Source organism: Panonychus citri, unplaced genomic scaffold (genome assembly GCF_014898815.1).
Source record: "Panonychus citri isolate SS breed McGregor unplaced genomic scaffold, ASM1489881v1 Contig00014, whole genome shotgun sequence".
NCBI classification, from domain to species: domain Eukaryota; kingdom Metazoa; phylum Arthropoda; class Arachnida; order Trombidiformes; family Tetranychidae; genus Panonychus; species Panonychus citri.
Genome location: NW_026515419.1, coordinates 1 through 17393, shown reverse-complemented (window position 1 = coordinate 17393; position 17393 = coordinate 1). Strand labels below are relative to the sequence as shown.

The 17393-nt window shown below is 27.1% G+C and overlaps 1 protein-coding gene and 1 long non-coding RNA gene across 5 annotated transcripts; one reads left to right on the top strand and one right to left on the bottom strand.

The window, feature by feature from the left end:
* Nucleotides 1-3337: 3337 nt before the first annotated feature.
* LOC128393749 (uncharacterized) lies at nt 3338-9690 on the bottom strand. 3 transcript variants are annotated; one of them, XR_008326257.1, is made up of 3 exons: nt 9472-9690; nt 6111-9328; nt 3338-6012 (listed from the first exon to the last, which is right to left on the bottom strand). It is a non-coding gene; the product is annotated as an uncharacterized LOC128393749 (long non-coding RNA). The 3 variants fall into 3 exon arrangements; XR_008326258.1 differs by having other exon boundaries at nt 5964-7444; nt 7766-9328; XR_008326256.1 differs by having other exon boundaries at nt 5964-8671; nt 8895-9328.
* Nucleotides 9691-12005: 2315 nt separating this feature from the next.
* LOC128393735 (uncharacterized protein DDB_G0288805-like) lies at nt 12006-17368 on the top strand. Of its 2 annotated transcripts, none has more exons than XM_053353952.1 (2): nt 12006-12872; nt 16671-17368. In XM_053353952.1, exons 1-2 carry the CDS (start codon nt 12225-12227, stop codon nt 16710-16712), a joined length of 690 nt encoding a protein of 229 aa, XP_053209927.1. In that variant the 5' UTR covers nt 12006-12224; the 3' UTR covers nt 16713-17368. The 2 variants fall into 2 exon arrangements, with proteins under 2 accessions (XP_053209927.1, XP_053209932.1); XM_053353957.1 differs by lacking the exon at nt 16671-17368 and adding an exon at nt 13016-13161 and having other exon boundaries at nt 12007-12872.
* Nucleotides 17369-17393: the final 25 nt, after the last annotated feature.

The following is a 17393-nucleotide window of genomic DNA, read 5'->3' as shown; positions in this document are numbered from 1 at the left end:
AAATAACAAAAGCAATAAAACTCAGCAACAATTAAATATACAGACACAATATAGCAAAATAATCAAATTCAATCGTAACAATCAACGACAAGAGGCACAATTAAAATGAAAAAACAATCAACAGCAAAAAAAATTACCTGCAAACCAAATTAAAATAAATCAAATACGAAACAAAATTGATCAGCAACAGAATCAACAGAATTGGAATCACCAATTAGATATTTAACTTTATGAGAAAAATAAAAAGTTAATTGTGATTAAATTGTTCCAAGATTACATGAAAAAGTGTACATAGTAATCAAGGGAAGGTAAAAAAAAACCACTGACATGAAATGTAATTGTAATGATTGGTTCTTGATTGTTGAGCACCCAGTTATTTAGTTTTGATGGATACAATTGTGGTTAGCACTTCTCATCCTCATCATTATCATCATCATCATCATCTTGATCATCTTAACAACTTTTTCCGTATCATTGGTTAGTCTACAATTTAGTTCCAGCTCCATGTTAACCTCAAATATATTAAAACTTTTGGCTACTAGAAACTGGACTTAAGGCTGGTTCATGTTGTAAATGATGATGAAGATGATGATGACCGATACAAGATGATAAGGGAGACTGATGATGATAGAGATTATCAAGAAAACAATCTTATACTTGTTTGTCTTCAGATGAAACCCTTAGCATCATCATCATCATCATCACCATTCATCAGCTATTTACCTGAACCCTGGAGAAAAAAATTTCTCTTTTACCTGTTGAAAGAAAAGGAGAGAAAAAAATGTTTTCTCATATTTTCCCTTTCTTTTTCTCTTTCTTTTATCATCTTCTTCGTCCAAATCCTAAATTCTAAGTTCTAAATCCGTGACCTTCGGTCATCTGACCTTCTTATCTTTAACCTTTATTCAGTTTTCCCTTTTCTCGTTTCATCCTCTCACAAATTCCTGGTATTATTACATATCTATTATTAAGATTATCACCTTTTAAATTTTTACTCTTGTAGGTCATTTGAATTGCGAAGATAAATTGTTAACAATCAATTCCTAGATGTTCAATCATCATCATCATCATCATTTGATTGACTAGCAACAAGTAACAATCAATGATTACAAAATAATTGAATACATTGAATCACAAGTAGAAATGATTTACCTCATTTGTTTACATTGATTAGATCAACAATTTATTTTCTTACTTCATTGGATTAAATGAATTTACATCAATTTTGATCAATCGATACAAATTATCACTCCAATTGAATATTAATTAACCGAATCAACGATTGAAAAACAAATTTACTCAATTTTCCATTCCTCGGATAAAAAATCATCTTAATCTTGTTCATCTCAGATTTCAATTTAAATTGTTATTCAGATTATCGAGCTTCCTAAATCATGACAAGATGATTACAATAAACTTGATGATGATGGACAATCAACTGATTCAGATTAACCTATGAAAAAAAAAGCTTTTATCTAACAATGAATAAGATTAATGAAGTTACTATTTATAACTTAACTTTCACTTTTAACAATCAAATTTTTATATAAATTGTATTGAATTAACTTGAATGATGATGATGATGATGATGATGATAACTATTGAATAAATTTCATCTTAAATCACTAACAATCAACTTAAATGATTAGCATCTTCTTGGAGCTACTATTTTTCCCGGAGTAACAATTTATCACGAAGCAATTTGATACCATGATGTTGATTAACTTTGATTTTAGTAATCAAATTGTGTGAATCAAATGAAAAAAAAAAGAAACGATAATTTTTATTTTCTATTATCAAGTTAATTGTGAACAGAATTAAAAACTGATAAATTAACTCAAGATTCATCTTAGTGATTAACAATTAAAAGGTTTCCCTTTTTGATCATCACGTTAATTATGATGATGATGATGATGATGAGTAAAAAAAAGTAAACATGAAAAATGACCAAGCAATTAATTAAATTGTTGGTTAATTAACTGGTTACTCTTGGATTGTAGAGTTAAATTACCAAAATGATTTAGTAATCAGTTGGGTATTTATGTTTACAATGGTAATGATTAATGTCTATTCATGTCTGTTCATTTGTACAATTAACCCTGAGGCGGTTAATCCAGTTAATCAATTGAAATTATCTGTTGTAAACATATAGCAAAATATTATCATCATTAATTTAAATCTCAAACTGTTTTGTTAACCAGTTTGTTGATTAACTTTGGTTATATAAATTAAATCAGTAGACATGAAGTTGTCATGAAAAACATGATTAACACTTATATATATCTTAATCATCACAATCAAGAATCATAATTAACCATATCCAATGGATTAGCTTTATATTGACCTAAGGTCATTGTCACATTGATTGGATTACAATTGATTTGATGAAACAATCAAAGTTGATCAGTTTTGGTTTTGTTTTTTTTTGATTGCTGAAAGTTAATTGTTGATTGACCAGGAAGCGATATGATGATTTATCCCAAAGGATTAATCATAATAATAAACAACGGGTTTCCAGTTAATCAATGGGGCTTTGATTGTGTTAAATTGTTGGGGGACTACAATCAAAATAGATTAACAATTGAGTAGGTGAAATGATTAGTATTATAATCCGGAAGGGATTGATGATTAAACTAAATTGTTGGTGATCAATTGATGAGAAAGTGATTAATAGCCTATGTTATTTAGTTAATGATGTTAATCATGATTAAGAAAAACTTTTTCCAACTATTAATTTAAATCACGATGATGAACAATTTGTTGTTCATAAGAGAGATGATTAAAATTTACTTTGTATAATTAACGGTAATTATTAAGTTTATCATTTGTAATCATGATTAAATAATCAATCTTATATTTGATTAACTATCATTATTTAGTTGACCAAATAATTGATTATTAATAAATCATCATGTTAATTGTGATGGTTTAATTTTACTCTTAAATCAAATACTTTTATTTCCGCAATTTGATTCCAGAATTAAATATTATCATATAATCGTCCAATAATTTAATTGTTACTCTAATCAAATTAGTAAATGAGTGACTTGAAAAAAAAGGAGAGTGAATGAAAAAAAAAGATGATAATTAGTTTAATTGTGAATAAATAGGAAAAATGTTAAATTGTAATGATTAAGCAACAATTTGCATGTTCAGTTAATTTAATGGAAAATATTTTTAATCATTGAGATTGTGATTAAATACAAAGAATCAAAAACATTTATTATTCCCATGAATTTAATGATCAACGATGATTAAGTTGATTAACTGATATAATAAGACATGAATCAATGTTAATTATCTGTTAATCCTGTTAATTTTAATTCTAGAATTTAAATTGTGATTCCATTGATACATAATTGTGATCATCGTAAAGTTGATGATGATTAAGATGATGATTAAGGAGGAAGTTTGAAATTATGAGGGAAATCAAGGTGAGGTTGGAATGAGAGATTAAGATGATGATCAAGATGAAGATGAAGATGATGAGGGAGAAAGTGAAAGGTAAAAGGATGAAGATGAAGATGAAGATGAAGATGATGATGATGGTGATCAAATGAAAGTAACTATTAAAGGCCAAGAACCTTGATTACTTTGGATTTAAATTGTTGATGATCAAGTTTTTTTTTCTGTTCAATTTAATGTTGAATGTCTTGTTAATCAACTTTTACTTTTGATCAAATTAATGATCATCATTAAGAGGATTAAATCCTGAAGATATTTATTTATGAATCGGAGACAATTAAGAAATGATAATGAATGAACAATCAACGGACTGGTTAATTGTTGTTGCCCTTTGATCACTTGATTGGTTGAAATTTGTTAAATTATCTCTTGAATATTGTTACTATTAAATCATAAACCTACAATTAGTTAAATGAAAAGTAATCAAAGGTTGAGATTTATATAATACTAATCATGATTATAATTGTTATGTTGGTGGACCTTGATTGTTATCATCATGTTAATCCAGTTTAACGGAAAAATTAACCACAACAATTAAATGTTTTATGAATGGATAATGATTATTACACATTTTTAATCATTATCCAAATACAATCAATTTAATTGTTGTTGTTATATTGGTAATAACCAAAAAAGAAATGGTTTCAACTTGATTGATTAACTAATTGTTGTTTATCAACAGGTCATCTTATATCATTGATTAACCAATAATCAACCTTATTTGGATTTGTTGATAATAATATACAATTAATTCAATCACCATATAGTATTAATTGTTGAAGGTTACATCATCGTAATGATTTAATCAAGTATATTTTGTGTGCTTCATTCATGACAGTTGATTAAATTGATTACAATTAACCAATTGCCAAAAACAAACTTAATCATCATCCAATGTTCTCGATCAAAGTTTAATCATTTAAAGAAAACAAAGAAAAGGTAAAATAATCAATTTAAATTGTAACAATTAACAGTCAAATTATTTACATCACCCGCTTAATTTTACTTACAATCAGTTAATTATGAATACTGATCATATTAATCTGATTGATTAACTGGTTGTAATCATTAAGTAACGGTCAAGGTTTCATTGACTAATAATTTCCGGTGGATTTTACAATTAGTTAATTGTAAGAGGAAAAATGATTAGCAAATCAAGTAATCAACCAATTAAAAAGTTCATTTAACTTTAATTGAAACATTAATTCAACTGAGGTGGTCTTTTAATCAACAATTTATCTTAATTATTATTACTTTTTTTTTCATAGATTTACAATCAACTATCAATTAGAGACCGTTAATTATTTGGACAAATTTGAAAATCTAGTCAGTAATTTAAATTAGATTAAGGTTAAAGTATTAAAACAATTAAAATAATTGAAAGTGTAAAAATTAAACGAGTAACAATTTAACTTTCATAAGGTTAATTAGAGATGACACTTGGAAAAGTAAATTGTAATCAGATATGATGATTAAAAATTCACCATTTAAATTGTGTTACGTTTCAATTTACCATGAGAAAAAAATTAAGATTAACTATATAATTGAGTTAACCAACAATTTACCTTGATTATAAACTGTTGTTGATCATTTGCGAGGTTAAATTGTTGTAATCAGAAAAAAACGCGAAATAATTAAGATGAATAAATTTTCTCATAGGTAAACAATCAGTAAATTGTTTTGAGTTGATTGAAATGTCTAAATACAAGACGGAACGATAAAGAAATTGATGATAATGTTCAATTGATTATCTTAATCATGATGATCCTTTTGATTGTTTAAACTCAATTGTATTCTGATTGTTAATTGTTTCCAATGCAACGGTTGTAATAAGTTGATGACCTGAGTAATTTAAACAATACATTTGTAATCCAAAGGTAAAGTTTTGTTGTGACTCCTTCCAAGAAACGGTTACAACCAATGTAACGGATAAATTGTATTAGATTTTGAGTTGAATAGTCAATGAGAGAGAGAGAGAGAGAGGATCGAGATGATGAAGATGAAGATGAGGATGAGGATGGGAGAGGAAAAAAAATGTTCCCTTTGAAGGTAATAACATTTTCTGTTGGATGATGATGATTTTCATCGTTTACTTGTCTCTTTTATTCACTGAACCCAATCATCTTGATCAACCTCTGTTTTGGCGATGGTTCAATGATTATCTAAGCTGAAAGTCCAGGGTGGAAAAGTCATCATCAGCTGAGCAAATTCAGTCTCTTTTTCATCCTTTTTTACAGCTGATTTTTTCCCCTCATCCTTCTGGTTACTCATCAACCTCCTCCTCAATCCTCATCTTCATCCTCTGTGTGTCTTTATCATGATTATCATCTTGAATCAATTGAATCTCTTGTTTTCCTCCTGCTGCTGATTTTCATTACAACAACGTGTTCATTTCATTATCATCGGTAATTTTATCATTATTAAGCTTCATTGATTTGATTGTCTGGGTTAAACAACTTAATTGTCCCTCATCATCATCATCATCGGTCCAATCTAATAGTTAAAGTCCATTGGGTTATCGTTATATCATCAAGCATCTGCATCAAACTTATTTAAGATGAAAAGAGTTAATTTTATTGATTGCTAAGGGTCAGAGTCTCTCTATTGTTACAATCAAATTCAATTGATTGGGGATAACAATTTACCTTTTTATAGATTACAGGCCAGTCTCCTCGCTTTATTAATCCTATTTTTTACTCATGAAAAGGCCACAATTTACAGTAAATCAAAAGTACTTCCGCCTAAAAGTGGTTAATATTGTTATAATTTATGGTAACATCACCAACTTATCATCATCATCATTATCATTAAAGTCCAAGAATCTCCTCCTCATCCTTTTGGTCAGTTTAACAATCATTAGAATATGAAATTTACATCAACAAGCGTGAAGATGAAAAAAAAATTCAACTACAACTCATATGAATCTCATCTATGGGTCATCAGAATTTTGTTATTTATCAAAATTTATTCATCATCTTGGTCATTAAAAACATTTAAATTGTTGTTGGTCAACAATCAGTACAATTAATCACCAACTAAATACAACTCTCAGTGAATCAACTAATCATAAAAACTGTTTTTTGCTATTAAATGGCAACATGAACGATGAAGCAATGATGAACCGGAAGCAGAAATGATGAAAAAAAAGGGATAAATATTAAATTGACTGAATAGATTAAAGAATTTGTAAGATTGATTTAATTGTGAAGAGGAATAAATCAATTTGATTAAAATGACTTCATGTTAATTGTGTTCTTTTAAATTGTAGCATCCAAATGATATAAGAAAAATATTATTATCTTGAAAGCTTCGTTTTCGTTTGATAATCAGTTAATTGTTACAATTGGGATGAGAAACAAACAAACAACAATTAGAAATATTTACAATTAGACAAATTTAATTGTTGTTACCTTTTAAATTTCATTCTAATGACATTGAATTGTGAGAGTTTGTTAGCCAAGTAAAAGTTGAGTTAATTTTTTTTTCGACAATTACGATGAGATAATTAATTAATTCTTCTCTCACAATCAAGGGTATGACAATTACTTTCAACTCATACAATTAACATGAAATAATATCTAATCATTAATGAAATTAATCCGAAAATGTAAATTATATTAAACTTTCATTTGATTATTTAACATAAGCATTTACCCTGAGGGTAAATGAACAACAACAATCTAACTATATGTACACGTTGGTTAACAATTAACTATTGCGAAAACAATTTAATTGAATCAGTTTGATAATTCATAATGCTTGATGAAGATGAAATAGTTTTCCTGGTAATTTAATTGTTAACAATCAACTTACAATCATGACTGAAGACTAACATAGAGATCAAATAATAATAGTAAAAAAAAACAGCGAAATCATTGTTAATCCATTCAGATTCAATTGTAATAACTAATCAAGTGATTATCAGGAATTTTGATTATCTTCATGATGATTAAGATGATTACAGAATTGATTAAAATTCCTATGAACAGAAAGAAGGAGAGAGAAATTGATTATAAATGATTAATCATTAAAGGGAACATAGGGAAATACAATTGATATAAAATCTACAGTTAATTGTGATCAAAGATTCAAATCAATGATTAAAATGAAAATAATTTTAGGTGGTGGGTGATTAAGGTAATTGTGGGTCTGGAGAGATTAATTTTTGAAGGGAGGTGAGTTGATTACGATTGTAATTCTAATCATTACAATCAAAGATTTAGTGTTATTATTATTGATTAGTTATGGATAAGGCAGTAGATTGGTCAGTGGATGGTGATTATGGTCAGCAATTACTAACCGATAGTATGAGAAGATAATTGTAGTAAGATGAACTGACCATTAACATGGTCATTTGGTTACCAGTTTCAACATGGTATCAATGGTAAATGATTAACTATCAATTTCCTTTTGGCTTCTTGATTCTTGATTCTTTCATCATCATCATGATTAAATCATTTTGAACATTTCATTTTTCGGTGAAAATTCAGATTCAGATTTAGATTCAGATTCTTCCGGCATTAATCTGAGTTATCGGAATACTTTTTTCACGCTTAAATTTGTTATATTTTCATTTGATCAACTAATCAAGTAGAAAAATTTGATTATTCTCAATTGTAATAAATCAATTGAATTTCAAGAATTGTTTAATATTGATGATGGGTAAATGGTGATTTCATATTGATTGTCAATCAATAAAAATTATCTCACAGTTTTCAATTGAATAATTAATATCCTGAAAATGTAACATTCAATTGATTAATCAGTCAGAAACTGAGAGAGAGCTAAACTTGTTGAGTTTACTTGTCAAAATTAACTAATCACTGATTGGCATCAATTTAAATTGTTTAAGATCTTAATCTGTCGGTCAATGAGTTGAATCAATTATCCAGGATACGAAATGGTAAACTAATTGTTAGAAGTGAAAAAAAATGAGAGATTAATTCAGACTAATTAATGAAGTATATTAATAACAATACAGAAAGAAAACCGTTACTTTTGCTTTCAAGAGATTCTGATTGAAAAGTGGGCGCAGAATTGATGTAATCAAGCAAATTCATTATCCATTAATGAAACTCAATTAATAATAAGTTTAGATTATGATGAGACCAGTGAAGGTGGATAATGATTAAGGTGCAATTTAACGATGTATCATGATGATTATTGAATAATCATGAAGTAAATTCATTCTCTATCCGAAAAGTGCCTGAACAAAGTGTGAGAAGTGAGTTGTTAGAGTATCTCAACGGTATTTCCAAAGATATTCACCAACAGTTAGGCCACAATTATGCGGAAATAAATTAAATCATTATCATCAAGTTCAGTGGATGAAATGATCAGAAAGAGAAGAGGCAAGAAAAAAAAAGACACCATGATAAGTAATAGGTTCTTAAGCTGAAAATGAATGAAGGGAGAGAGGGAATTCTTACCTGGAGGGTAGAATCAACTTTTACTTTTGAATAAATCAAGTCATCGTTGAATTTACACTCTCCATGAACATCATCATGTTGGTAGAATTTCTTTGAACAAAAAGAGAGAGAGGAAAAAGAAGAAGAATCTTCCTCATCATCCATCAAAGACTGTTCACCTTTTGGATCCCGCTATTGACTGACCATCAGCTTGTTTTCCTCTTCTCTCCATTCAATTGATCTGATGGTTTTTTCTTTCTCTCTCAAATGTTTCCCCACCCTCTGAATATCAACAGGTATCATGAAGGAACAAATTCTTGTTGATAAAAAAACTCAGTAGACTTTGATTTCCACTTCTTCTTGTCATGTCCACCACACCAAGAAAAAATATCACAATGGGAAAAGAATTGACTTGTTTGTTGTTCAAAAAGATTTTCTTTTCACTTTAATCCTTCCTGATCGATCAACCATGTCACCAGAATAATAATCATCATCAGAATTTATCATGTCAATTCAAACAATTATCGTTAAATATGAAGAAACAAATGAGAAACTTAATTCATTGAGAAAAAGTAAACATCAGGAAAAAAAAACTTACCCTTGGAACGATTATTATTCAGATGATATAAAACAGAAATAGAGAATAATTTTGATTGATTCTGGTGAAATCAGCTAATTCCATGGATTTATAATCATCTAAAATTAATTCTTCTAGTTAATTGTTGATTAACAAAGAAGAGAAATTAAATCATGTCTTCCTTTTAATATCTTCTCTTTATGTGGTTACAGGACTCAGAGAATGTCAAGATCGATGATTGAATTAAAAATCTTTCATTCAATTAAAATTTGAAGAAAATCAATTAATCATAATTAGATTTCTTAATATCATCAAGACAATTATGATTAAATTATGAATCGAATTTTAATCTAATCCCTTATAATTAACTAATCGATTGTATGAATTAATAAGAAAATAGGTATTCTCATCTCGATGGAGAAAAAAAGTTACTTCTAATTGTTGAGAATTAATTGTTGGCCATTTTCTTTTAACAATTAATTACTCGGAGAACACAATTAGTTAATAAACTGGCCTCTCTTTCCCACTACTGAATACTAATCATAATAGAGATAATCAGATATCAAGAGTTTGTGGGTTGAAACAATTAAGAAAATTGTTTTCATCGTTAATTAAGATTACTTAACACTCGTAATGAAAATAAATTGTTTGAATCAAACTATATATTAGTTAGTTAATCATAGAAATATAAAAAAAAAAGTTAATTCCTTGCGGGCACAATTTGATGTAACAATTATTGTTTCACAAATAATGAACAATTTGATAAGTTAAATTGTATTAATTAATTTGAAGCTTAATTAATATACTAAATCAATACAAGTCGCTTTTACTTGTATCTTCATAATATGGATAACAAATTGTTGTTGTTAAATTAATAAATTGCTGCGATTTGTAGGTAATTTAAATTTCGTGTTAAGGGCTAAATCACTTCAACCAGTTTTTATCAATTCCAACAATCAGTGTAATTGTTATTAACTTGATTTGATTGAGATAATGTCATCATCATGATAATAGGATTTTTTCAAATTTCTCACCATTGTTATGATATAAATCATAATTGTCTGTGTATTTGAATTATATATTTCATACACTAATCGTTATTATAATGTTATTATCATGATAATCATTATCATTTATTGTCACTACAATTAGTTGATGATGATGATGATGATGTTAATCATTTCTTCAGGAAGCTTTGATTGTGAATAGAGATGAAACTTTTTGTTAAATTGCTCAGGGAATCATTTAGTTGGATCTTTATTGTTTGCTAAATCCAATCAAGCCAATCAAGTCCAATTCGTAATCAACCTAGATTTTTGATGGACGATTAACATTGACAATCAATTGAAGAATTGAAAATTAAATTAATTGATTGACCACAATTGATTGTCCATTCAATTGATTTCTTCTGAAAATTGGATTGACAGTTTGTTGATTGTTCAGCTTTTGGTTATAATCATTCTGATTGAAGTTAAATTTTTCTCTAAATTCAATCAGTTTTAATTACTATTGGTGTTCACTAATTGATTAAACAGAAAATTAATAAATTAAAAGTAAGTTAATTAGTTAACTGTTAATAATGAATGTTAATTATGTTTTCATTTGGTTTGTAATCAATTTACTTAATTTGGTTGTGCAAGTGAAACTTTTTTTTTCCACCAATTAATCAATCAATCAAATTGACAATCTTTTCCGACTGGTTAGTTAATTAAATATTAAGTTCTCATAATTAGAAGACGAAAATTGAAACAATTAAGATTACCCAATGATCAATATAAGGTGAAAAGTGTCAAATGATTAATTTAAATTGTTAACTTTCCGATGGAAGTTGTTAACAATTAGGTTAACTCACCTCTTCCTAATCACAATTAATTTTGATAAAATATCATCTTAAATAATAGGATTGATGATTTAATCAATTCAATTGTATTTTTGATTAAACATGATTAGTTAATTGTCTGATCTTGGGATAATTAAGAGGAAAACAATTTTACAGGCAAAAGAAAATCAAAGTTAAATTGATCGAATTTAGAAAATCAAATTGAGGATAATTAACTGAAGAAATCACGTCCAAAGATGGAGTCAACGAATAGATAGTAAATAATCAATTGATTATCGAAACATCAAAATTAAATCACAACAATTAAAGAAACAGCAAATTCATGTAGGCGATAATCAACCAACCGGCCAAAAGAAAACCTAAAAAAACATTGAGGCTTTAAGATCAACTCCAATTCCAATTTCTAAAAACAATCAACCCATAAGCGAAGAAGATCAGATTAATTAAAAAAAAAGACAAAAAAAAACTTATTCTAAAAATAATTAGCTACTAATTAGAAATCAAAGTTAATTGTAATGGCGATTTCGATTAATTTAAAAAGGAAAACCATGTGTTCGAAAGTGTCGCCATCTATTATCCAATTAGAACAATTTTCTTTTCTCTCTTTTCTTATTCGTTAATCTTTTTTTTCAAATGTTTATTCACTTTCAATGAGAACACATTAAACCGACTTTTGTCTTAACTTGTTGTTAATTAACTCTAATAATTAGTTATTTTTTCTTAATTTTAATTGTTATTCTTTAAGTTAATTAGTTGATCCAAATTGTGTTAACTGTTTTTCTTTTGGTCAACAAAACGTTCATCTTATTGATTATATTTCCATTGATTTAGCTTGTTTTGTTTTTTAATTTTCTTCTCTATGTGAATTTTTTTTCTTCTTCTCTCTTGTTGTTAATATTTAATTTGTTAATTTTTCTCATTACAATTTATCATAATGTTCAAATCTTTTTATTCTTCTTCTTCAAATAGAAATTCTTTTCTTTCAAGAAGTCAAAGTACCATTGAGGAGAAACCCGAACCTTTGGATTTGGATTTAATTGATAGCCAATTGTTCAGTTCTAAACCAAGTTTACCTTACCGGTACTCTAATTATTATAGTGGTAATTATAATCGTTCTAAACCACAAACAGCCATGAGAAGTGTTTCTCTCCTTGACTGGCCACCAAGTCAATATATCGTTGACACTGGAGAACCACCACCGCCACCACCATCACAACAACAACAACCAGGACCAACATCATCTTCATCATCATCATCATTGACAAAAATTTATTCCACCAATGATACTATTAATAGATTACCTTCCAATCATAATCTATATGTTCAAAAAAATTTGTCCAATCAAATCAACGATAATCATCATAACAATAATTCTCACCATCACCATAACCATAATCACCAATCTCACCAACAAATATCATCTCTTAATCTTGAATCTTACGAAACAATTTCCAACAATTGTGACTCTGATTCAAATTGTTCCTGTTACAATAAACTCGGTGATATTGATGAAGATTCAATCTCACCAATTCAAGAGGAGTTTATTCAGGTTAATGTTTTCATCCCTGAATATCTAGTTGAGGTAAGAGAATTGATAATCTACTGTTAATTGTTAATCAGTTAAATTGCCCTGAGCAATTTTCTTCCTAATCTCTCTCTCTCTCTCTCTCAATATATATTAATAATTTCCAATAATTTTGCAAAATCTAAATCCCTTGACCGTAGCAAATCAATTAGCACGATTATCAATACAATCAAAAGAAAACTAATTAATTACCTGAGAGTGTCTCTCATATACACACACACAAGGTAATAAATATAAAATTGAAAAGCGAATAATTGATTAAACTAATAACAATTAATCTAAAAAATTAACTCATTTTCTAAACTGATCATCATCTTCTTCGTAGGCTGTTTAAATTAACATTTTCTCGTTAATTACAATTAGAAACACAACAATTTATATTCAGACAAAACATCAACTTGAAGGTTACTTTTTCAGATTCAATGTTAATTGAAATCAAGAAACACCAATAGATACACAAGAAAACAAATAACTTTCACTCCAACCATAAGACAGAATACAATTAAAACCCACTAGGTGACAATTAATTATTCCAAAGTTAATTTTCCATTAGGATTTAATCATTTGTCTATTAGTTAATCAATGTAACCAAGGTTTTTCCAAATCAAATCTTTACTCTCTCTATGTTTCCATAAGTCAAAAGCAAATGTGATATTATTGATCAACCTTGTTCTCAATGAATACTAATTGTTTACTGTTTTTATCATCAAACAATTTAATTAAAAGTAAAATTAAATGAACCAACTAAATTTACCCAGATTGTCCATTGCAATTAACTTTTCATCACATGTTAATTAGCAACAATTTTATAGTGTTGAAAGATTTACCAGATCAACTTGATTAACAGAGAGAAAGAAACAAAAATTTCACCAAACAATTAACAATTAACAATCTCAACAATTAAATTGTTCATTTTGTTTCTAATCATTTCAGAGAAAGACAATAATTTAAGAAATGTCTTAAGAAATCAAGGTAAATTGTTTTGATGAATTGATTTAAACACACATTGGAAATTGTCAACAATTAACCGTTGATTGTTACAAGGTTTTCACTTTATTTTGATTGTGATCCTTGGATTGATCCATTGATGCGATCAAAACTTTTTTTCCTAATGGTTAATATTGAATTTTACAATTTCCACTTGATTGTCAATCTTTATCATTGTTAAATTGTTGATTGTTAATTGTTTGCCTCATATTTTAACACAATATGCTGTTCCGATTGATTTATTGATTGTATTTACTTAAAATGATCATTTATTAATCTTATACATTATTGATAGCCTAAAATTTTATTTGATATCTAATTGTAATAATGATAATACAATTAACTGATTACTATTTTATTATTATTATTATATTGAAGATGATTAATTACTTGCAATCAATCAAAATGTCCACAATTTAAAATTGTGACCGTTTAAAATTGATCGTAAATATCAACAATCAACTGATCAGTTAATGAATCAATTTAATTAAAACAATACTCACCAATTAATAGATTAAATTACCTTGATCTTTGATCCATATCAAATTTTTTTCTGTTTGATTATTAATTGTTAATTATCTTGCAACAATTAATTATATCTTTCTGGCTAATTGTAACGTTACTATTGATAGAAACAGTTTTAATATTAATTGTTACAATCCAGGGGTGAACATTTTTTGTTTCAATTATAATTATGATAGCAAAATTTTGGGTAGAGCAATTAATTGATAATTCAGTTACTGTTATTTGATTATTCACTGAACAATTAATTATAATTATAACAATTTTTGCCTGCAATTGGCTTGATTTGATTGTTAATGTTTGCTAATTGTAAACAACACTAATATTTGAGGACAAATGTTAAACTTATCACAACAATTAGTTAATCAGATTAATTTAGGTTATCATTTGATTTCAAACTAATCTCTGAACCTACAAATTAATCACATCTTTGCAAACAGTTAATCACAACAATTAAATAATAACGATGATCTGTTTTTATTCAATATTTAATCAACAACTTTATGTTTACTTTTGTACTCAACATGTTAAGTTGAACTATTTTAATTATTAATATGATTAACTATTGATTAACTAACTACGATTGATTTGTTTCCGTTTCCTTTTTTTAAAATAATCCAATTCCCAATGATTATAAATTATATCCTTTTGTTATAATCAATCTTGATGAGCTAAATCATAACAATTAATCCAAGTTTCAACACTTTTATCATCAATGATTTATTAATATCTCAACAAATCAACTGAACGAGTTAATTAATTAAGTTGAAAGTAACTGATTGTATCAAAAAGGAGATAAACACTTTGATACTTAGTTAATTAATATTACATTGATTGTCATTATCACTTATTAACTAATCGTTGATTCAATTATAATGGTAATCAACTGATCGTTGATAATATCGTTAAGTTAACCTGATAACCTTAAGTGTTACCAAAGTATCGTTACAATTAATACAATTAACTTATGCTATTCAATTGATTAGATTAACAAAGACAGACTGATTAATTGTAAATTCTGTAATCATCAAATCACAATTAAGACTAAAATTGATTAAAGTTAATCAACAATTTGTGATCACGGAAGAACTTGAAAATAAATAACCTTCTAAATCTAATAGAAACATTTAAGATAATTAAGACAATCAAATGTCATCATGTTTAATTGTTACAACAATTAATCGATACCTATGGATTTCCAATGAAGTTTTCTTGTTCATTAATCAACTTACCTTTAAGTTTTAATTAGTTAATTCAACTATTTATTGATGAATCTTTAATTGTTGCTTGCAAATTCAATTTAATTGCTGCAATTAAATAATTTCTGATCATATAATCACTTTGTTATCACTACTTGATTGTCGCAAATGATTTAATAACAGATGATGAGTTAAATGAAATTAGTTAATCAATTGTTGTTGAATTGTAATTCTTTAATCATGATCATGATTAACGGTAAATAAAAGGCGTAATTATATTAATAAATTCCCTGACCATGAAAGTGTTAATCAATTTTTATCCATCGTAATTAAATTGATTGTTTATCACGATTTCAACAAAGTAGCAAAAGTTAATTGTAAAAAAGGAATCAGTTGATTTGTTTATGTAATCAACTGTTTTAATGTTGTAAACAAATTAACATTGAAATGAATTAAATTAATCAAAAAGTGATCAAAATTTAACTGTTTTAATAACATTCAATTAAATTTGATTGTTTGACTTTTTAATTCAATTCTATTGTTGATTAACAAGATTAACTTGTAGCAAAAATTTGGTTAATTATTTCGTGATCACAATTGTTTACTTATATGTATTAATTATTTTAATCATAATATATGAATAATAACCAAAATTTTGATTGTTAATTTGTTTTCAATAGTAATTATTAAACAATTTAATTTACTCAACAACCTTAACCGATATAATAATTTTCCATAACAATTACTAAATCATAACTTTTAACAACAACAAGAAATACACAGATAAAACATGACAACCCAAATGGTTAATAATTAATTAATGATCAATATATTAGATTTAATTTGAAACATTAACCCAACAATTAACTTTTGATACTCAAACAATAATAAACTCGATGTGTTTTGGTTATGGATGATAAATCCCATTGATATTCATCAAGTAACTTTATCTCTCTCTCTCTCTCTTCCGTATCATCCCTCTTGAATTTTTCTTCATCATCCTCATCATCCTCATCTTCAAATGATTTTCTCCCTTTCTCTCTGTCTTTCTTTTTGAAATTCGATTTCGATGAATCGATTTATCGAGTGCGCAAGATCAAGCTTCGAGGTTTTTGTGTCGAAAATGTGAAAAGAAAGAGAATCGATGTTCGAGAAAATAAAGAAAGAGGAAAATGATGAACCAAAGGAAGAGAAAAGGAAGAGAAACTATTTTCCCTTATTATTTACCATAGGAAGAGAAAAATATTATCCAATTTACTCCAAGGCATCTTCATCTTATCTCCATCCTCATCCTTATCCTTTTATCAACCGTTGACTTGAAACACCAATGAGAAGATAATTTGTTTTTCTTTCATGTTTTTCATTCGGTCAGTTTGACCATCACAATTAGTTAACTGTCATCACCATTAACCTTATTATATTAATCAACTGAAAATGTCTAAATTAACTGAGATTGTTTTTATCAACCAGTTTTTGACCAGCATCCAAAATGATTGTTGATTTTTTACCAATGTGATGTTATCCTTTTTGACTGTTCATTGATAACTGATTAAATTTCAACTTGATCAGCATAATCAAGTTGACAAAACAATTAGATCAAACAATCAAACTGAATCAATTTTATAATCATAAAGTCTACAATTGTGGTTAATAAATTCAATGATGTGTTACTGTGAAGATGATGAAAGTGTAGTTATATTTAAATCCTAGTGATTTAAACAATTAACGATAAAATTGATAATCACCACTGAATTTGATAAAAGTCAACTAATCATCTTAGCTGAAAATCATTCCAATCAATCAATCAATC

Coding starts and splice junctions, on each gene's coding strand:
- LOC128393735 (XM_053353952.1), top strand. CDS start 12,225: ATGTTCAAATCTTTTTATTCTTCTTCTTCAAATAGAAATTCTTTTCTT. Junction 12,873..16,670: donor TCCCTGAATATCTAGTTGAG/GTAAGAGAATTG, acceptor CGATTTATCGAG/TGCGCAAGATCAAGCTTCGA.